General features: G+C 37.1%; 1 protein-coding gene across 4 annotated transcripts in view; it reads right to left on the reverse strand.

Annotated features, from left to right (window-relative positions):
• Nucleotides 1–1,440: 1,440 nt before the first annotated feature.
• LOC121388003 (protein MTSS 1-like) overlaps nucleotides 1,441–24,135 on the reverse strand; it is a 121,791-nt gene continuing 99,096 nt past the window's right edge. For all 4 annotated transcript variants that reach the window (XM_041519196.1, XM_041519198.1, XM_041519197.1 and 1 more), the window contains 3 exons: nucleotides 15,680–15,872; nucleotides 12,089–12,208; nucleotides 1,441–8,047 (listed from right to left, as the gene is read on the reverse strand). In XM_041519196.1, the coding sequence (XP_041375130.1) occupies nucleotides 7,245–8,047; nucleotides 12,089–12,208; nucleotides 15,680–15,872 (1,116 nt within the window). In that variant the 3' untranslated portion in view covers nucleotides 1,441–7,244. The remainder of the gene's footprint in view (nucleotides 8,048–12,088; nucleotides 12,209–15,679; nucleotides 15,873–24,135) is intronic.

Raw genomic sequence — 24,135 nt, forward strand, 5'->3', positions numbered from 1 at the left:
ACAAATCTGTACATATACTACTAAACATACCGTTATCACAAGTATGATGTTTTTGAGGTTCATTGGATTACGAACAGTGGTGGGGCAGGATGGGAGAGGGAGGTAATTTTAGTCAGGGAGGTAATTTTAGTCATCTGATCTTATAAGATGCAAAAGGTTTCGACGATTTAATATTCTTATCTTCACTATAATTTTATATCATATTTGATGTAGTATATAGAGGATAATAAATGAGTTACCAGTTATTATCAAATTTATGTCTCGAGTGAAATAATTTTCACTTGTCACGAGCTTTAGCTTGTGACAAGTGAAAATTATTTCACGAGAGACATAAATTTGATAATAACTGATACCGAGTTTGTTATTCTATTTATTACCCAGCTATTTGGGGTTTTTTAAAGTTTTATTTTTGATATAGCCTACATCGGCTACACGCCCATGTATATAGAAATGACCTAGGATTTTAGGGAAGGACTTTCAAGTGTCTAGTGGAGACAAAAGGAAGGGGTTGATTTCCAAAGATGTTTTGGACAGCTACCCCCCCCCCCCCCCCCCCCCCCACACACACAAATGCAGTGTGAAATGTAATACAACAAACATAAAACGAGCACTCTGCCTTATGCTGTTTCAGCAGTGTTTGCCCAATGCACAAAACCCTACCCTGGGTCTGCCCCTGACAGTCATCCCAGTTTTTACTTTAGCTCTTCCGGTACTCAAAGCATTGGAAAGAAACATACAAGAGATATTGCACAAAACAGCTTTCCAGCTTGTTTGATAAAACATGCACATTAAAACAAAGCACACAAAAAGGGCCGAATTTACAAAGCGCATTCTTGTCTTACAGTGTGTGCTACTATCTGTACCATCTTCATAAATCAACGCTAATATTTGTTCCTCGTATTCAGCCTTGATACATGTAGTCAAGATTGCTGATATCCACTACTAGCGCCCTCTATTGGAAGAAAATTTGTAACACCGATTATGTCCCTTACATGATGACATCGCTGACCAATCACAGCATCGGTAACATGTGACAATCTTGAAAGCAATATGAAAAATTAACTGCCGGACGCTGACGCTGCCATCTTTGTTTACAATAACAAGGGAATCTATAAGGAGCGTTGCGATTCGTTGCAATCAGATCTCATCGCATCCAATGAAATTTAAGCATTGTGTGGCACGATTTCTTGACGACATGTATCAAGGCTGAATATGAGGAACGAATATTAGCCTTGATTTATGAAGATGCTATCTGTACATAAATTGACTATGCTTTAATGCTTGCGTTTAAGAAAAACAGGCTTCGTAAATTTGGATCAAAGTGTTTTCCTAAGCTTGCTTAACTGACAAAAAGTTCCACATTACAATAATGAACATAACAAAGAAGAGCTTTCTAGCTTGATTTAAACAATAAAATTGCTACATAATTAAAATACTGAATACAGCAAAACACTTTTAATTTCTACAATGCCACATTTAAACAATGCCTGGTGAATAAAACACATTTCTAGCGTGATATAACCAGTGAGCATAAGTTAAAGAGACTGTTCTTTGTTTCCCAGCATTATAAAATATGTCCAACTAATAATGCCTTTATAACAACTTACATCCATATTAAATATATTTTCTTGTCTCGAAAGTTTAAGTTTGTTTGGTTTAACAAAACCACCAGAGGACACCGATTTATTTAATCATTGGCTATCGGATGTAAAACATTTGGTTACTTTGACTCGTAGACTTCAGAGGAAACCTGCTACATTTTTTCTTTAACAGCAAGGGATCTTTTAGATACACGATCCCACGCAGGACAGCACATACCACAACATTTCATATACCAGTTGTGGGGCACTGTTTGGAAGGGGGAAAGAAAACAATCGGAGAACAGGTCCACCGAGGAAAAGTTTCCTTGTTTTGTTTAACATCACCATTAAGAGCACACTGATTTATTAATGGTTCCACCAAGGAGGTTCGATCCTGTGACCAAAGCACCTCAGGCTAGATCACATCCCACTTTTCACGAATACTTGACCTGACCTCTGACATTCCCCCCCCCCCCCCCCCCCATTCCTATGAAAAGGTAATGATCAGCTTTTTACCTGCAACCTCTGTTTCTATTGGCCGATTATGCTGACCGATTAAAGCAAAAGTCATAAATGTATACTAGCAGATTTTCACTTTTGACGTCACGCATGCGACGTCACATGCATAGCTACATTACAAGATGGCTAATTTGACATCTACGTCATTTTACTTATGTCAAATAGGTTTTCCTCTGAAATTTTATGGATTGTAGGATAAAAATAATAACTAGATTATGACGTAGTTTATCGGCTTTATTATGTTCATGTCGAATGGGAAATTCCACTTGCCAATCCTCGCAAAATTTCCAATTCTTACCTTCACAGAATAAAGCCGAGATCCTACGTCATTAACTAGTTATTCTCTATATGTATGAAAATCTCAACATCTTATCAATAATAGCAAACTCAGAACGGTCTCTTTTAACTTATCTGCATCTCTATAAAACAGCATCCTAGCTTTCTGTATAACTGCCACATTAAAATAAAACAAAAACAAAAACATTGTACAAAATACAGCATTCTAGCTTGTAATAACTGATAAAAGTTCATATTAAAATAATACACATAGGAAAAACCGCTTGCTAAACTTGCGATAACTGCCACATTAAAATAACATAGCATATCGGTCTCAACTGGAAGGCTTTTGCATTTTTTTTCTCTCGGCGTATCAATCAACTTTCCCATCAGATATAAAATTATTTACAAGTACATACACGCTAATGTCCTGTACATATAGTGAACTACATGACATCTGGGACCCGAGCTTATGAAAGTTTTAAAATCAAAACTCAACTCTTTTAATAACATCTCAATACTTTCAATGTCATTGCACCATTATACAAATTGCTGGTGTCAATAAATAGTTTAGTCTAGACCATCATACAAATTGCTGATGTCAATAAAGATTTGAGTCAAGACAGTCATACAAATTGTATGCTTGTGATGTCAATAAAGATTTGAGTCAAGACCATCATACAAATTGTATGCTTGTGATGTCCAGAAAGATTTGAGTCAAGACCATCATACAAATTGTATGCTTGTGATGTCCATAAAGATTTGAGTCAAGACTCTAAAAGGTTTTAAAAGCATGGGCCCTATACACTGATGAAATGTCCATCAGTTTATATATATATATACTAATAATGATTTAAGAAATTACATGCAAGATTGGTGACTGAAACGAAAACATAATTATTACAGTTACAGACAAAATAAAACAATCTCATATGGTTTAGTGTGAGATAATGATATCATTGTTCAAAGTTGTTATACGATTACTGCAGCACTACGTAATTAATTACTTTGATAGTGGTCTAGACAAACTGTACAGAACTGCCTTGAATCACTGTTCCGTCATACAAATGTACATTATTATTTCATCATCACAAAGCATGTATTCATCATTCAGTCACAAATTACACACACAGCCATTAAGTACAGATACTTTCTTCCCTCCAGTTATAATCACTGCACACCACCGTTATAGCTTGAAGGTTCTTTTATCACTTCTGACCATAAATCAGCTTCTAATGGATGCAAAAACCTACAAGTTGAACATACTCATACAAGGTACTTTTTCTTAGTTCCTGGAATTTTAAATATATAGATGCCTGCATTGCATTACAGAATATGGTAGTAAGGTTAGCACATCAATACACTATCATTTTAAACTGAATTATATTCTTTGAAAATGGAGAGGAAAAAAACCGAAGGAAAAAAAGAAAGAAACAAAAGCAAAACATGAAAACCCTGATGTAATAAATGTCAATATTTTTTTTTTTTTTTGCCAATAAAATATTTAATATTCCAAATATTTTCTTTCATAATTTGTCTGGAATTTGTTTTGTTTTTTATTTTCAAAACTGTCTTCCTTTAGGATTCACTTCTATAAAGATCATGTTTTAGGATTAACCGTAACACCTAGATCTTAAAGGTGCAGTTTCTAAGTTGAATTATTGTTAACTTTTACTCTGAAATGTAAACATTATACCTTGAACCACACATATATGGCCATTAAACTTTTTAACCATTTATTATAATTTAATTTTGTAATAAAAAAATTTAAAAGCTTTATAAATTACAGGGTCTTTAAGAGGACAGCTAACAGAATTGGGAACGTACAGTTCTGGGCCCCGTTCCACAAAGCGATCTTAGCGCTAAGATCACCTTAAGTGCATATGTTAGCTGTGCAGTTACGGTGATCGTGGAACAGGGCCCGGGGAAACACTCTTAAAATTATGTCAAGCAGATGTTACTGAACTGAAAGTTCACAATCTGTGCAACTCATCTACCTCTGATAGCCCGATCTAGCTGCCTGCCGACAGCCAATTTGCCAGATTTTGTGGATTCGCAGATTGAAAAAAGATTTGTTACATGATAAGATAAAACAAGAATCTAGCAACACTGAATGTGATTCGGTTTACAAGCACGTTATAATTTTGATATTCTTAAGTAATTTATGCAAATTTTATGCATGGGATTGATTAATTTGTAGGCAGGGGTCCTAGATTATGGTATTCCCACTCCTATGGCTAGTGATATTCAAAGCTGGGCTAGTAAATAATTACTATTGCCATGCCCGACGGCTAGTGATAAGAAAAAAACAGAGATCAAATGTTGCAGTTATTGCCTATTTCGTAAATATAAATACCGTTTTTAAGATCTATCACCCTCTTTAGGTGACATATCTGATTATTATTATTTAGTAAAATTGTATTAACTTAAAGTAAAGTAGGGCTAGTGAATTTTAAATTGTGGCTAGTAAATGTTTTTAAATCACTGATCCCATGGCTAGTGGCTTTTGTAACCATTGTAGAAGTCCTGTGTAGTCCTATTAATAACTGCACCTTTAATATGCTACAAATGTTTCACACACCCTCCAAACTCACAATCTCTACATTTCATCGGTTCAGTCGAATCACATTTGCACCTTCATGCGAAATTTAAATAAATTAAATATCGGTGTTTAAACAAGAATTCTGAAGAAATTACAGGTATTACCCATCATAAATGGTTTAGCATTGTTTAAAAAAATACGTTTTTTTTTAATAGATGCTACGGTAATGAAAAATAGGAATGGTGATATATTAAACACGAGAATGGCTTTTCTTATGCTATCTAAGGGTATGTCTAACTAAGTTTCTTCGCTACCAAATCTTGTACTATACAGTATAAGGTACGCTTTGCAAACATAAAACACAACAGGATTTTAGCCAATGACTGATAAAATGGGGCTAGTGAAAATAAGTAAACGTAAAGAGAAAATCTTGGTTAACACTCTGCTCTACATAAGTGATGTTAAAAATTAATATTACAATAGAGGATAAACCGACTACAAGGAGGTATTCTATTTCCACAGTTTTGAATTTTCAGAAGCAATCAATGAACGTACATGATTTATGCGTTTTGAAAAATAAAATAAAATTTAATCATTTTAATGTGGACATTTTGGATCATTAGAAAGGTACAATGCATTTACTGTTTATTGGGAAAAACTTTTTTTTGATTAACAAAACCATGACCAATTGGACAAAAAAGACAAAAATCTTTTGAAGGAATTAATCTGTTTGCTGCATTGTAAAATATTTCTGACCAATATAAGTATTTTTTTAACGACTAAAATTACACACTGAATATAGTTTCTTGCTTAGAATATCAGTCTCTGCTGGGCTCGAACTTAACAGTGGCACCGACGGCAACTGCCATCATTGAGATATAAATTGCTGTAGGTAAAGCTCCTCAACAATGGTGAAATGTATACACCTGGTGTACATTATCTGCCAATATTTAACATTTGCACATTTAAAAGATGTCTACATATAACAAGATAGCCTTTCGGTCAGGTTTAGTTGCTGCAAATGTCACTTTAAAAAAAATTGCCATAAGCAGGCTCAAAACAGTCCACCAACGGCAATTTCGAGCCTACCTATGATTCTTTTAAACATTGCCGTGGAAGACAAATTCTTAAATTCGAGCCCTGTGTCTGTATATTATATTTAATGGGTTCCTAATCGTCTTAATATCTGTAAGTAGCCCAAACTGGATTTGTTCTCCAGATAATTGCATATGTATGAAATTTTTTGTATTAGGAAATAAAATTAAGTTTGACCTGGAACAAACACTTGGATGATCAGAAACACATATAATATACAGCCACTAATATTTTATTTAGAAAAATATATTTAATATGTAATTAGTCGTTAAAAAGTCTCGCTTAGTAGGCAACTCGGGACAGTTCTATTAACAATGCGTTTCTTTAAATGACAAATTACATGATGATTATACAATGAAAAACATATTCAAACTAAAGTTTTCTCAGTCTAAAAATAACTTTGTTATTGCATCCTGATCATTTTATAATAGTCATATTCAGTATTACATTATACAACAGAATGTTTTCTTGCGTCATGATTAGTTCACTTTTTCCATCCTATTATGAGTTGTACACACTTCATTTATATCGAGGCATAACACCTTTTTTTTTTCCCCCACGCCATTTATACAATAAAACAGCATTTCGTGTTCCTTGCAGAATAACACAAAAATTGTTTCGCTGTTTATCGAATAAAGAACCATTTCATGTTTCTTGTACAACACAAAAAATGTTTTGCTGTTTATCAAATAAAGCAGCATTTTATGTTCCTTGCAAAAAAAAAAATAAAAAAATGTTTTGCCGTTTTATCAAGCAGCATTTCACGTTTCTTGCACAATAACACAAAAAGATATACCCCATCATGTTATTTCTTTATTATAACACAAAAAACGTAGCCGTTTTTATCTTTCTTTAACAAGAAATTATAAAACTTTGCATGCAGAATAATTCCTCACAGGTTGAAGTGACAGAAAACACACACGCACACACAGAGAGAAAAAACATCAAGCTTGGTGCTTATAAATGCTTAGATTCTAGACTCAAAGACTCTAAGAGAGTCTGAGACTCGTAATGCCATGGCAACACCGTACAAATTGTATGCATATGACGTCATTAGACATAAGTCTAGACTCTACAGCCATGGCAACCCCATACAAATTGTATGCATGTGACATCATTAGAGATTAAGTCTAAACTCTACTGCCATTCAATCTGTACATGTATGCACGTGACATCATTAGAGATGGAGTCTAGCCTCTAAACCATTATATAAGCACGCCCTCCCCCGAAACTCAAACGTCTGAACTGCACGTGTCCGACGCGACTCGTCTCTTCAACTGCATAATGACGGCCGAGTCGGGGGGTTTGGGGTGGACGGGGGGCGGCTTGCTGTACAGTTTCTCGATCTCCTTCAGCTCGTCCTCGGTCGGGGGCAGTGGGAAGTCGACCTCGTCATCCGCGTGTCGCTGCGTCAGCTCCGAGAACTTGGCGTTCAGGCTCTGGATGACGCTGGCGTGCTCCTCCGAGCTCGCCGTTTCCACGACAACGCCACTGCCTACAGCCACGTTTGGAATGGCGTACGTGACCCCTCCTCCCACCGGCGACTGAGGTATAATTGGATGATGATGCTGTTGTTGCTGCTGCTGCTGCTGTTGTTGTTGTTGTTGTTGGTGCTGTTGCTGTTGCTGTTGCTGTTGCACAGAGGCACTAGACTGATGAAGATGATGATGCCAATTGGCCGAATGTTGATTTCCTAGATTTTGATTGGTTAAATGTGGCTTGTTGGCCAAATGTTTCTGTTGGCCAGGTGCGCCAGAGTCTTGCTGCTGCTTGGCGTGTATACTCTCCTGTATCAGCTGCAGCTCGGCGTACGGTCCCTCGTTACCGTGACTGCTGCTGCTGGTTGAATGGCTACGACGATGCTGAATCACCGGCCCTTGTTTCGGCGCCGTCGCCTGCAGTTTTTTAACTATGGATAGGGCCGGTCCTGGACCGGTTGACATGGACGAAGTTCTTCTCACTGGAGGGGGTGGTTTGGGGGCGCCAACTGAGCTCCGCTGTGAAACACCATTGCCCGATTGTGAGACAGGAATTCCTGGAAAATAAAAACACTCAAGTGTAATAAACCCCGACAATATTGCTAACACCATTACCTGACTGTGATGCATGAATTTCTAGAAAATACAAACACTCAAGTGTTAAAACCTGACAATATTGCTAAAACTATTACTAAACTGAGAATTCCTGGAAAATACAAACACTCTTAGTGTTAAAACCTGACAATATTGCCAACACCATTGCCAGACTGTGAGACAGGAATTCCTAGAAATACAAATACTCAGTGTTAAAAACCTGACAATATTGCTAACATTATTACCTAACTGAGACAGAAATTCCTTGAAAATGCATCTAAACATTAAGTGTTAAAATCTGACAACCATACTTGACTGTGACACAGGATTTTGTGGAAAATATAAACACTCCAGTGTTAAAACCTGACTCAAATGTAAGACAGGAATTCTCATAAAATACAACCATTTAAGTGTTAAGACCTGACAATACTAATGCCATTACTCAACCGTTAAACAGGAATTCCTGGAAAATACAAACACTGTATTAAAACCTGACAATAGATACACCATTAATCAACTGATACAAAAATTCCTGCAAAATACAGTACCTAAACCCTAACAACCATACTCAACCATTAAGACATGAATTCCTGGAAAATACACTCAAATGTTACTATCATCATCAAAACAGGGATTCCCCCCAAATACAAACACTGTATTAAAACCTGACAATAGATACCCCATTATTGACTGTGAGAAAAAAATTCTTGGAAAATGCTAAAACAACTTAACTATGAGACAGGAATTCCTGTCCATCCAGTCCACTATCTCTGACATATGTCGCTTGTATAAGTAGGGAAAGAAAGGGGATTGTTAGTATGTCGGGGACAATTTACATTACTGATTACCAATGGGGGAGAAGAATTACTTAGTATTTTAGCATCAGCCCAAAAAGGGAGATTATAGTTAAATAATATTAATTATTTATTGACGCATAAATTAGGGCAGGCACTTGATCCAAGGTAGATGCAATTAAGCTTTATTATTTAGCTATATGCCTTTAGGTTAGTTTGACCTAATGCATCTACAATTTAATGGGTGGATACAGGCTTTGTTCAGGAATGCTGTTCAAAGTTTATAAAGGGTGTGTACAACATTAAAAAATACACAAGCATGCATTATATATGGCAATACTTCCCCCAAAACACCAATCAACAGATCAAGACTCCTGATGATACAGTGCAGACTGGTTTAGCAAAGTCAGCTATATACAGTAGATGATATGGAAACATAAGCACAAGCAATACACAAAAATAAACAACATACTAAAACAAACCCCATGAGTATGACAGAACTAAAAACTTACCCAATTACAAAAACATTGTGTTAACTGATGGGACGGTATCTAGGTTGTGTTAACTGACGGGAAGGTATCTAGGTTGTGTTAACTGACGGGAAGGTATATAGGTTGTGTTAACTGACGGGAAGGTATATAGGTTGTGTTAACTGATGGGACAGTATCTAGGTTGTGTTAACTGACGGGAAGGTATCTAGGTTGTGTTAACTGACGGGAAGGTATCTAGGTTGTGTTAACTGACGGGAAGGTATCTAGGTTGTGTTAACTGACGGGAAGGTATCTAGGTTGTGTTAACTGACGGGAAGGTATCTAGGTTGTGTTAACTGACGGGAAGGTATCTAGGTTGTGTTAACTGATGGGAAGGCATCTAGGTTGTGTTAACTGATGGGAAGGTATCTAGGTTGTGTTAACTAAATGGGAAGGTATCTAGGTTGTGTTAACTGATGGGAAGGTATATAGGTTGTGTTAATTAAAAGGTAAGGTATCTAGGTTGTGTTAACTAAATGGGAAAGTATCTAGGTTGTGTTAACTGATGGGAAAGTATCTAGGTTGTGTTAACTTATGGGAAGGTATCTAGGTTGTGTTAACTAAATGGGAAGGTATCTAGGTTGTGTTAACTGATGGGAAGGTATATAGGTTGTGTTAACTAAAAGGGAAGGTATCTAGGTTGTGTTAACTAAAAGGGAAGGTATCTAGGTTGTGTTAACTGATGGGAAAGTATCTAGGTTGTGTTAACTGATTAACACAATTTTAAAACATTAGACAGTAGTTTGACCAGTAATGTCACAAAGCAACTAATAATTAATGTTTCCTTGAGGAATGTTTAATAGCTGAGGAGTAGGTTGTGTTAAACTCATTAGTAGGCCAACTGCAGTGTATGTGGTGTTAATTAAACAGCATGCCAAGTGAAGATTCTATTAAGCTTAACAGCATTCTAACTGGAGTGTACCGCAGGATGGATTAAAATGAACAGTATGCTAACTGGAGGTGTAGATTATATTAAACTCAACAGCATGCTAACCAAATGTAGGTTTTGTTTATCTAAACAGCATTCTAACGACAGTGTAAGTTTGCATAAAGTCGCATTTACTTATGCACCTTTGTGGTTAGATGTGCAGTACTTACGACTATTATTATTCCCAATAACTGTTTTTCTGATCAGAATTTAAAAAAACCCAAACTAATTATGATCCATATTCAAATATTTCGTGCTTATCGATGTTGGTAAAATGGTAAAATGTATTATCAAACTAACTGTCACAATCAGCTATATATTCCTGAATATGCCCGCAGTGTTTCGCCATTGTTGTCAGGCGAAAATACTCGCCGAAAACAACTTTTTAAACAAAAGAATCCCAGGTTTTTCTCATACAAAAACAAAAAACTGAAACGGCCATTATCACGATTAGTTTCGATCAGTGTTGTTCTCCGATTATTTCCAGTCAGTGAAGTTAAAAAAAAAAAGAGAAGGAAGGAAATGTTTTATTTAACGACAAACTCAATGGGCCCATCGACGGCAATCAATCCCACACCGACCGTGCATTGAACGAATACTGTGCCACTGGGCTACATCCCATCCAGTCAGTGAAGTGTGCCAAACAATGGGGAAATATGAATGAGTGACTATAATGTATGCAGTATGCAGTGTGTCAAACAATGGGGAAATATGAATGAGTGACTATACTGTATGCAGTATGCCAAACAATGGGGAAATATGAATGAGTGACTATACTGTATGCAGTATGCAGTGTGTCAAACAATGGGGAAATATGAATGAGTGACTATACTGTATGCAGTATGCAGTGTGTCAGCTTGTGTGACTTCGGGCAAGTTATCTTCTTGACTGCAGTAGTCAGAAAAGGGGGGGGGGGGGGGGCTAATTGGGCTATTTCTCGTCACAGCCAGTGCACCACGACTGGTATATCAAAGGCCGTGGTATGTGCTATCCTGTCTGTGGGATTGTGCATATAAAAAATCCCTTGCTACTAATGGAGAAATGTAACGGGTTTCCCCCTCTCTATGCCTGTGTCAAAATGACCATATGTTTGACATCCAACAGCCAATGATTAATAAATCAATGTGCTATAGTGGTGTCGTTAAACAAAAACTTTATTATTTAGTCAGAAGGTTAAACTCAACTGCATGCTAACTGAGATGTAGGTTGTGTTAAAACTCAACAGCATTTCAACTAGAGTGTAAGTTATGTGTAAACTTAATTGCATGCTAATCGGGGTATAGTTATTAAAACTCACCAGCATACTGAGGTATAGGTTGTGTTACAAACAGCATGCTATATATGATTATGAGGTGTAGGCTGTTACAGTCAATATCATACTAAATGAGATGTAGTTGTGCTAAACTCAACAGCATGCTGGAGTGTAGTTTCTGTTAAACTCCACAGCAAACTAACTGGTGAAAAGGTGTAGATTGTGTTAAACTCAACAGCATGCTGTGGGAGAGATGTAGGTTATATTACACTCAACAGCATGCTAACTGGAGTGGAAATTGTGTTAACTCAACAACATGCTAACTGTGGGGGAGGGGGGGGGGGGAGGTGTAGGTTATATTAAACTCAACAGCATGCTAACTGGAGTGGAAATTGTGTTAACTCAACAACATGCTAACTGGAGGGAAGGTGTAGGTTATATTATGACTGTGGGGGGAGGACGTGTGGGCTGTGTTAAGTAACGAGAACAAGAGAACACACCAGCGGTCGATGCAGGGCATTTTGGCTGTAAGAACGCGTGATATGCCGCATACACGTCTCGACTTCGTGGAATCGTGTAATATTTCTCTTGATCATGCTCGGAACAAGCGACACTGAAATCTGCAAACATTAAAACAACAAGATGCAACATAATGTCAACACTGACACATAAAACAAAAGAAAAATTTCATTTTAAATAAAGGATTTTAAAAAACATTGAAAAAATATAATAACGTGCAGACATGCCAAATGGTGGAAACAAAAAAAAAGATGTCTAGATTAGACAGAATTGTAAAATGGAAAAAGCAAGCAAATAAAATTTATATTTAATAATTAGGTGAAGAAAATATGCAAAGTTTTCCACCATGCATGATGAAACTACTGCAAACAACATTTACAAACTCATAGATGCAACTGAGAAACGTAAAAAAAACTACTACAATATCTAGTCTATTTCTTCTCTCATGCTAACATTAATATTGTACAGCCACATACATGTAAATAATAATCAGAGATAGAAGTGGATTGCGAAACAAATCCAGAAATGTTTTATATTGTTGGTCGGATACTGAAATCTGCCCTAGGGTTAGGGTTGGACAACGGTCTAAAATGGCGGTCCTCATTTGGAATGTACTTGTATGTAAAGCATCAGCCGAAACCATATCGTACATTTTTGGACAGGGAATATGGAACATTTTAGTAGATGACCTTATTTTTTCTTGTTTTCATGTTTAAAGGAACATACCCTAGTTTGTAAACACTAAGACATATTTTTGACTATTACAGCCCTTATTGATAACTGAAATCAGACATTTAGATTTTATGGTTTAGATTATCATTTTCCGTACATTCGAAGTGTTTTTGGTCATCCTGGTGTTTTTAATATTACCAAATGCATTTCTCATATTCTTAAAAATACACGTGCGTCTGAGAAGTAACAGTTATGAAATCAAGTTTCAGTTTATTTTTAGAGAGTATTTCACCATTTCACAGTCACAGACTCATGTCTCACTCAATTGTAACTTTATCCAAATGTGTTACAGGTTTGTAGGTAAATTAAACTCAGTGTTAATTTTCACGTGTTGAAACTAGGGTATGTTCCTTTAATGGGTTCTACTTTTCTGGGATTACATTTGTATTTCATAATGAATAAACTCAACATACAAATAAAGCAGTAAAGCAATACACACTAAAAACACAAGTGCATACTGATGGTATTCGAACCTACTGCACCGATTCACATGCCATTTGACAGCCTGCGACATTAACTAACCACTCAGCCAATGGACCAGTGACAAACTCAATTAAACCATGATGGAATTTAACGCCTAAACACGATGTGATTGGATCATTACAATACCACTTACACCTACAATGTGATATGAACTCCAAGCATTATGGGATTGGAGCATAACATACTCAGCTATCTACATTAACTTTTCCATCTAGGAGCCAGATGGTGCCAATGGTTGGGGTTTTTGATATAGAAAGTATGAAATATTTTAGTCACCAAATAAAATAAAAAGGTCATATATGTTACCCAATTGGTCACAATGTAGAGGGCTGATACTACTTACCTTCAAGAATTAAAAGATTAGAGCAATATACTATTTTCTGTAAAATGTGATGTGAACTCTAAGCATGACAGGATTGGAGTATTACATACTACTCATGACATACACTACTCACATCCAGATGTGGTAGTGTCTTCTGAGCCAGACGGCGTGCTGTTCATGGTTCAATAACTGCTGGAACACTGCAGCGAGCTGCGACTCGTATGACTTGACTCATGATATATACTACTCACCTCTGGACACGAGCCGGATGGTGTACTGTTCATGGTTCCGTAGCCGCTGGAGCACTGCAGCGAACTTTGACTCGAATGACTCGATTTGTCTCATAATACACTACTCACCTCTGGACGCGATGGTGTCCTCTGAGCCGGACAGCGTGCTGTTCATGGTTCCGTAGCTGCTGGAGCACTGCAGCAAGCTGTGACTCATAAGACTCAGACTCATGACATACTCTACTCACCTCCGGACGCGATGGTGTCCTCTGGGCCGGACGGTGTGCTGTTCATGGTTCCGTAGCCGCTGGAGCACTGCAGCGAACTTTGACTCGAATGACTCGACTTGTCTCATAATACACTACTCACCTCTGGACGCGATGGTGTCCTCTGAGCCGGACAGCGTGCTGTTCATGGTTCCATAGCCGCTGGAGCACTGCAGCAAGCTGTGACTCATAAGACTCAGACTCATGACATACTCTACTCACCTCCGGACGCGATGGTGTCCTCTGAGCCGGACGGTGTGCTGTTCATGGTTCCGTAGCCGCTGGAGCACTGCAGCGAACTGTGACTCGAATGACTCGACTTGTCTCATAATACACTACTCACCTCTGGACGCGATGGTGTCTTCTGAGCCGGACAGCGTGCTGTTCATGGTTCCGTAGCTGCTGGAGCACTGCAGCAAGCTATGACTCATAAGACTCAGACTCATGACATACTCTACTCACCTCCAGACGCGATGGTGTCCTCTGGGCATGACGGTGTGCTGTTCATGGTTCCGTAGCCGCTGGAGCACTGCAGCAAGCTGTGACTCATAAGACTAAGACTCATAACATACTCTACTCACCTCCGGACGCGATGGTGTCCTCTGGGCCGGACGGTGTGCTGTTCATGGTTCCGTAGCCGCTGGAGCACTGCAGCGAACTTTGACTCGAATGACTCGACTTGTCTCATAATACACTACTCACCTCTGGACGCGATGGTGTCCTCCGAGCCGGACAGCGTGCTGTTCATGGTTCCATAGCTGCTGGAGCACTGCAGCAAGCTGTGACTCATAAGACTCAGACTCATGACATACTCTACTCACCTCTGGACGCGATGGTGTCCTCTGAGCCGGACGGTGTGCTGTTCATGGTTTCGTAGCCGCTGGAGCACTGCAGCAAGCTATGACTCATAAGACTCAGACTCATGACATACTCTACTCACCTCCAGACGCGATGGTGTCCTCTGGGCATGACGGTGTGCTGTTCATGGTTCCGTAGCCGCTGGAGCACTGCAGCGAACTTTGACTCGAATGACTCGACTTGTCTCATAATACACTACTCACCTCTGGACGCGATGGTGTCCTCTGAACCGGACAGCGTGCTGTTCATGGTTCCATAGCCGCTGGAGCACTGCAGCAAGCTGTGACTCATAAGACTCAGACTCATGACATACTCTACTCACCTCCGGACGCGATGGTGTCCTCTGAGCCGGATGGTGTGCTGTTCATGGTTTCGTAGCCGCTGGAGCACTGCAGCAAGCTGTGACTCATAAGACTCAGACTCATGACATACTCTACTCACCTCCGGACGCGATGGTGTCCTCTGAGCCGGATGGTGTGCTGTTCATGGTTCCGTAGCCGCTGGAGCACTGCAGCGAACTGTGACTCGAATGACTCGACTTGTCTCATAATACACTACTCACCTCTGGACGCGATGGTGTCCTCTGAGCCGGACAGCGTGCTGTTCATGGTTCCGTAGCTGCTGGAGCACTGCAGCAAGCTGTGACTCGTAAGACTCAGACTCATGACATACTCTACTCACCTCCGGACGCGATGGTGTCCTCTGAGCCGGACGGTGTGCTGTTCATGGTTCCGTAGCCGCTGGAGCACTGCAGCGAGCTGTGACTTGTATGACTCGTGTAGCTCGACTCGTCATACGTGCTCTCCAATGCGGCTGTGCTCGCCTCCAGCTCGCGAATAGCCTCTGCCAGCTCCAGGGAATTCTGCTGCATCTTCTGTTAGAATAAAACAATACCTTGTTTTTACTGATAATTTACAATATATTAAACCTTGGTTCATCAGTCTAAACTTGCTGGAAATTTTCTCCATTTTTGTGCTTTTTTTTGTTTGGTTGTTGCAGGTTTGTTAGTTTTTGTTAGCAAAAATGTATTTTTAAAAATATAATACTTTGACATCACAAGTCAATTCTGTTGCATTTTTTGTTAACTTAAAATAAACTCGAGTCCATCAGGCTACACATCTTCTGTTGAGCTTTGTCATATCAGCCTGCTATGGTACAATTCAATAACACAATTGAATTAATTGTTAATATCTCATTTCATAAGACTGAATTTGGAGGATTATTACAAGCCTTTTACAATTCAATTACAGAATTATTAGTACATAATTACATGAGTTATTATCATAAACATCTACAATTTAAGTATGAAATACTATTATGTCTTCTTTTTTTCCCCTTACAGTTTTGTTAATTTTTCATGTTAACTCAAAGTACACTCGTAACGAACATCCTAAGAACGAACTACTGCATAGAACGAACTGATTGTAAAGTCCTGTTTTATCTCCCTATACATTAATAACCAACTTGTACAAATGTGTACAACGAAATACTGCTATAACGAACTATCATGGTCCCTTTCGGTTCGTTATAAAAGTACTTTACTGTACTTGAAAATAACTCTTATTTCATTAGTTTAAACTTTAGCATTGCCATCACAGGCTTCTACAATTTAATTATTTAATTTTTAATCTTCCAGGTTTGTTATTTATGTTACCAAAAAATGTACTTAAAAATAAACAAATTATACTTTAAAATAAAATAAATCTCATTTTATCAGTCCAAACTTGGAATATTATCATCACAACCATCTTCAATTCAATAAAAGAACCATTATTTTTCTCGTTATTTTTTTGTGCAGGTTTATTATTTTTTGTTACTAATAATGTAGTTAAAAACAATACTTTAGAACAAATAGTCGGCACATTATGATCATAGATATTCACCATTTAAGGAAGGAAAGAAATGAAATATTTGACGACGCACTCAACACATTTTATTTACGGTTATATAGCGTCGGAAATATGGTTAAGGACCACACAGATATTGAGACAGGAAACCCACTGTCGCCACTTTCAGTTAACAGCAAGGGATCTTTTATATGCACTATCCCACAGACAGGGTAGTACATACCATGGCCGTATATTTATGCCAATCGTGGTACACTGGCTGGAACGAGAAATAGCCCAATGGGCCCACCGACGGGGATCGATCCCAGACCGACCACACATCGAGTGAGCACTTTACCACTGGGCTATGTCCCACATCCTCACAAGTTAATTACAGGTACATTAGATTTTAATTACAGGTACTTTAGATTTTAATTACAGGTACATTAGATTTTAATTACAGGTACTTACTGCATTTAGCATTTAAATAAGAGATATTTCAATGTTATTAATTATAGTCTTATTCCTTTACTCAAAATTACTTCTTCTAAAATGATCGCATCCACTCTTACTAAGTAACTTAACTTTTCTTCCACCTACCAGTATTTAAAAAAACAAACTTAAAAACATTATTTTCAAAAATAAAATAAATCTCATTTTATCAGTCAAAATGTTTAGTATTATTATCACAGCTAATTGAATTTAAAATTTCAAAAAAACAAACCGGAACAATAATCATTATCACTATCTCTATGACAAACTACATGTAGATCAAGAAAACACTCAAATCACCTGCAACAAACAGTTGAAATGTGCGGCATGTGTAAGCAGGGTTGACAGTGTATTCTAGAATGTGTGAGACATTTTGAAAACAGTGTCAACAGCCAAGTTTGTTCAGAATGTGAGAAATGTGAGATACACAACATTTTAAATGTGAATGTGCTCACACCTTACACACAGATAGGTAAAAACAAGATAATTAATCATCCATGTTGACAAGTGTATTCTAGAATGTGTGAGACATTTTGAAAACAAGTGTCCACAGTCAAGTTTGTTCAGAATGTGAGATACACAGCATATTAAATGTGAGATACACAGCATATTAAATGTGAGATACACAGCATATTAAATGTGAAATGTGCTCACACCTTACACAGAGAGATGTAAAAACAAGATAATGAATGATACGTATTGACAGTGTCTTCTAGGATGTGTGAGACATTTTTAAAACAGTGTCAACAGCCAAGTTTGTTTAGAATGTGAAAAAATGTGAGATACACAACATAGTATGTGAAATGTGCTCACACCTTATACACAGATAGGTAAAAACAAGATAATGAATCTTCTGGGGCCTAATTCACTAAACTCAACTTTACGATCTCGCAGTACAATGCCAAAAGTCTTGTAAGGATAATGGTACATTGCTTAAGAGAGCTAAAAAGAGCTTTGTGAATTAGGCCTCCGATCTACTAAACAGCATAACTAGTTCAAATACTAGCAAAACTGGCCCAAACACTAACAAAACTAACTTAATCACTAAGAAAATTGGCCTATAAGCACTAACAAAGCGGGGGGGGGGGGGGGGGGGGGGGGGGGGGGGGGGGGAAGAAGGAGAATATGTATTTCATTAAAGTGTTTTTGGTTTTGGTTTCATTTCTTGTCTGGGTTGTTTGTGTGTTTTGTTTTTGTAGTTTTTTGTTTGTTTAGATACCAGATCTAGCTAACATATTATTATTATATTGTAGCTATAGGATAAACATCTACTTTTCGTTGTTGTTTTTAAAAAATATTTTATAACCGTAAAAACATTTATAATAATTTATAAAAGGGAGGGGTTTTTTTGTTGGTTTTTCTTTAGGGGGGAGGGGGGGGGGACTTTTATCCATTTCAGGTTGTTGACTAGTTTCTTGGTAAGTGTTCAGAAAGTTGTAAACAAGTATTTTGACAAATTATTTATATATTTTGATAAAACCTCTGCTCTGAAAAATGAACATTATTTAGAATTCACTACCTACGTGTATACGGCTATAAATCTACAACTCAAAATTACCTAATGCAATGGCATACCAATTACTGCCACTTGCACTTGCAAAAAAAACTTAACATTCTAACATACCTGAAATGGACATCCTACAATCTTACACTATACTATAACTGAAAATATAAATTTAACAAGTAAAATAATATACAAACTAATCCATATAACACAGATTTTCTAATAAAACATTTCTTTCAAAATTAATTTAAAAATTAAATAATAAAGCAGAACATTTAAAAAAAACCAATATGGTAATAATAATAAACATTCAGTCTAAAAAGCAATAAAGGAAAACAACTCTACTGTGTTAATGAAGGACACACTGCAACATGCTACTATCTAAACTACTGAGTATGCACAGTGTACGTGTGCGTGGAGTGAAAACACACTACAACAGCATGGTAGGTAGCTTTCTTGCCTTACGCTCTGAGCCCTCGCCATTGGGCTCTGTGTCATAATCATCGTTTAGTGCTGCCGTGCAGCTATCTAGCGACTTGATGGCTTCTTGCAAGTTCAGCATATCCTCGTCAGAAAGAGGCTGTGATAAAACGGCAGAAAAGATCCAGAAGCAAAAAATGTTTATAAGTACAGGTAAGTACAGTGAAAGATGAACACAAGCTGAGAAACATTAATGAATGCATTCATGCCAAGGCCAGCTAACAGAATTATGTTAAACAATCAATTCTGAAAGTGTGCAGTGAAAGATTATTATTATTTGGTCTTGGGTAATAAACCAAACAATTTATAATAATAATAATATGATCAACAAACAATGAGAGGTCTTAAATATAGGCATACGCCTGTTGGCTGATCCCAAAACCACAAAGGTAGTGGTAATAAATATTTAGTTTAAACCATCTTAAACTAAAACCATTTGAAAGTGACATCATATTCCGATATTTTTATGATCACTGTGCAGTTCTAAGCTGAAGCCAAAAAAAAGAAAAAGAAAAAAAAAAGACCTAATAAAGTTTCACTTAGTCAAAATGTCACTTGTAATTTTGTTACAAAGTTAACACTCTTTTAGAAAATGTAATTATTTTATTTCCAAATTAGCTCTCTTCTTTCTTTCTTTTTTGTAAATTCAACAATGAAATATATTTCCCAAATTTTACTGTAATTTGATTCTGGTCAATTAAAAAATTACAACTTAAACCTTGAATAAGAGATACTGATAATTTAGAAATTTAATACTAGATAGGAGAAAATTTGAATATTCAGACCAATCCCATGCAACAGGCTTGAGAAAAGTGTCATAGGAAGGTGAAGTGGGGGGAAAGTTTTTAATATCTCCATTAATTTTTCAGACTCTTTTCACAGCACATTTTCAGAAGACAAGTGTACCTGCCATAGTGACCTTGACATTAGACGAACACACAAACTACGTTATTCACTGTTCAGAAGCGTATACACAGCTGTTAAGCGGAGATAACATACTGTTACATATAGATATTTATAAATATATTGATACACATTGATCGGATAAATTAAATAAATCACGACGGATAAACTGAATCATGAGATTAACTTGAACCACTGACTGTCTACTTCTTAATGAGTTTGTCTTGAGTTTGCTTGCATGTTCTACATAATACAGTTACAATAAAAGTGAAATAGCTAATAAATAAACTTATGGAGAACAAAAAAATCAGAAAAACAATATAAATTAACTACAAATTTAAATCTAAAACTGAATATATATATTTCTAAAACATAACTGGTTGCTATCTTCTGAACAGTGAAAATACTAAAACTAAAAGGCAAAAAAATAAATAAAATTTAAAAAGATATATAATGCAAACTACGTTACAATTATATATGCAGTCAATTTCATAAAAAAAAAAGAGAAAAAAAAGAGAAAGAATATCAATATGTATATACCGTGTACCTAGAAATGTATTTATTAAACAAAAACAAATCAGAACTTCAGTTTGTAATAGACGTTTGATGCAGGTAAAATTCAAACACTTTTACATGTAAATGTAAGACACTTAACCATTCCAAATGAATCTCTTGAATTTATTTCTTTGAAATTATAATTTTAAAATTTTTATTTGAAAAATACCTCAAGAAAAAAAACATTATCCAATCTTAACTCTAAACAGCACTTTCAAAATGTACGGGAAAACACCAGCAGATTTTTAAGATTTGCTTAAAGCAGATCAAGTTGTATGTAAAAGAATGAATTTATTTTTGAGTCTGTGGATCTCTTTGAGAATATTGATCAAGTCATAAATTATGTTAATGAGCAAACAATAATTAAGCCATGCATACATAAATAAAACTACAAATAAAGCACAAAAAAAAAGAAAAAAAAAAAAAGAAGAAAGAAACAAAGAAAATTTAAAAAGAATAAAATCTAAAGTATATATTAATTAGTAAAGATAGAAAAATGTAAGACCAAATGAAAAATGTATTTCTTATATGTATTTCTATTTAAATGTTCGACACAGAAACTGATTCTAAATTTTTTTCAGATTGCAAAAATAAGCGCAATGTAGATTTTAACAAGATTTACAGTAAGCCTCTTGTGTAACGTATAAAATATCCCACTCTTACACATTAGCTGCTGATTCAGATGTAAGTTTTAAAATGCCACATTGAGTCTGCTGCAAAACAGGTCAGGTCTCGACACAGGGCTTAATGTGCACATTCAGAGCAAGATGTTGTAGCGCATGCCTGTCATGGGCACGTGTCGATTTATGCCGAGTCCTCCGTCCAGGACAGTAAAGGGTTTGGGGTGGGTGGGAGGAGGGACCACCCGTACAAGTGAGCACCAGCAGCCCGACCAGGGTCGGTAGCTGGCAGGGGGGCATTTGTGGTTATATTGAATTTTGAATATCCCGTAGGTTTAAGTCCAAGATCTAAAAGATTGCGCAGTTTTCAAGAGGTAAGTTGGCACATACTTTGGAATGGTTCATTGAAAAGATATGGAGCCATTTGAGTAATTTTGACTTAAGTTTGCCAAAATTGGTGAAAAATATGCCATGGGATGATTTTTCAACTGTGAGATACCCCAACCTCAAGAGGTAACAGAGGTCAAGATAGGGTGTAGGTATGTACAGGAAGTAAAATCAATCACTACAGTGAAACCTGTCTAAACCAGATCACATCGGGGACCTAATATTTATACGATATAGACAGGACTTGGGCCCAATTTCACAAAACATTGTAAGCCTAGTTTCGCACGTAAACATAACTCTACGAGTAAACCACAATTCTTGTTACTACTAATATTACCAGTAATATAGTTTGAAGTTCTCTTATTTTTATTTTATTTTGTCCTTAAAATATGCCATCTTCCGTAATGATGTAATTTTCTGTGTGAAATAGATGCCAAACACGTGTGAACGTATAACTGGTATAACCGCTAGTCACAGATGTAAACTTACGATGTTTTGTGAAATGGGCCTCTGGTGTTCAGAGGGTCACATTTTTGATTTTAGAAAATTCTGAAACCCCGAAACTTGGCTGGTTTTGACAGGTTTGTTCAGACAGAGTCTGTTTTAGCCAGGTTTCACTGTATTTAAAAGCCCCAGGACCAAAGGCATCTTAATATAAAGCAGGAAAGATATGGAGTAACTTACAGCAAATTGGAGTGACCGGTGCACGCCCCCATGCATACACAGATACTCCCTTGATCTTTTAGTTTGTAACTTTATCTTTATATATCTACATACACCAGGGATTCTAGAATGTTTACAAAATCCACTAGCCATGAGCAAAAATTCACTAGCCCTACTTTACTTAATACAAATTTACTAATAGTAATAATTGGATATGTTACCTAAAGAGATTAAAAACACCAATATTGGGGGTGGAGATGGGGGCAGCATATTCATATTAAATTTTACAAAATAAAGACTTAAATGCAGCATTTGACAACTTATTTTCACTAGCCATCGGGCATGGCAATAGTAGTTATTTACTAGCCCAACATTGAAAGTCACTAGCCATGGGAGTGGGGCTACCATAATCTAGAAGCTCTGCTAGCCGTCGTGCATGGCAAATAGTAGTTCTTTACTAACCCAACACTGAAAGTCACTAGCCATGGGAGTGGGGCTACCACAATCTACAAGCTCTGCTAGCCGTCAGGCATGGCAATAGTAGTTATTTACTAGCCCAACATTGAAAATCACTAGCCATGGGAGTGGGGCTATCATAATCTAGAAGCCCTGCTAGCCGTCGGGCATGGCATTAGTAGTTATTTACTAGCCCAACATTGAAAGTCACTAGCCATGGGAGTGGGGCTACCATAATCTAGAAGACCCCCGAATACATACATGTGTTTATTCATTGTGTTTTAGAGTTTTGGGTTCTTGAGGCTTTTCAATTACATGTCCATGTTGCTTGCAATCTACTATCAAATACACGTTGTCTTTTCTCAGTTTACAATTTACAGTTTCTCGTTTGAAACATTCGATTTGATATTTTACTTAACTTAATGTTTCTAACTTTAACAAAAATCTAGCCCAGGTTTACCAATTATCAATAAAACAATAACACCAAAGAAGTCCAATCTTGTAACACTAACCAGTATCTATTTTGTCTACTTAAAATTAAGATATGAAAAAAAAGCTTTTCAAGTTTCGACAGTTACCAGCAGACATCACCACCATTATTCATCAATAATTAATACAGTTAAAAGCACAAGCATACCATCAACAATACACATTCAAATATTTTAGTATATATACTAAAACGCAAAAGAAACGCAGGTCCTGAAAATGCGAAAGAATTGCACTTTGTAAAGCAGTATCTTTGGTGGAATTGAACCTCAACTGTGTTAAAGGACATGGCACACACCCACACCGCAGTCCCACCTGCGTGTCAATTTCATTACCTGTGTGACGTCACGAATTCTCAAAACACGTTGTTTGCACGTGCTGGATCATCCGTATCATGAATCCAGTGCAAACACACTCATTGAAATGCTTATAAAGCCTACACACCTGGATTTAATCGCATAAATTCAATTTGAGTAGTGACAGACAACAGAATCACATTTTAAAAATGCCGCGACTGACGCAACTCCAGCGAGGGATGGCCATCGGGATGTTGCAAGCCGGACAGACCCGTACTGCTGTAGCCAGACAATTGGGATGTCATGTTTCGACAATCGCACGCCTTTCTCAACGTCACCAAATCACTGGATCTGTGAACGATCGACCACGCACCGGCCGCCCGAGGGTGACAACCGCAGCCCTAGACCGGTACATCCGGGTGACCCACCTTAGGAATCGGATGCTGCCAGCAGCTAACACCGCTCACCA

Source organism: Gigantopelta aegis, chromosome 14, assembly GCF_016097555.1.
Source record: "Gigantopelta aegis isolate Gae_Host chromosome 14, Gae_host_genome, whole genome shotgun sequence".
NCBI classification, from domain to species: domain Eukaryota; kingdom Metazoa; phylum Mollusca; class Gastropoda; order Neomphalida; family Peltospiridae; genus Gigantopelta; species Gigantopelta aegis.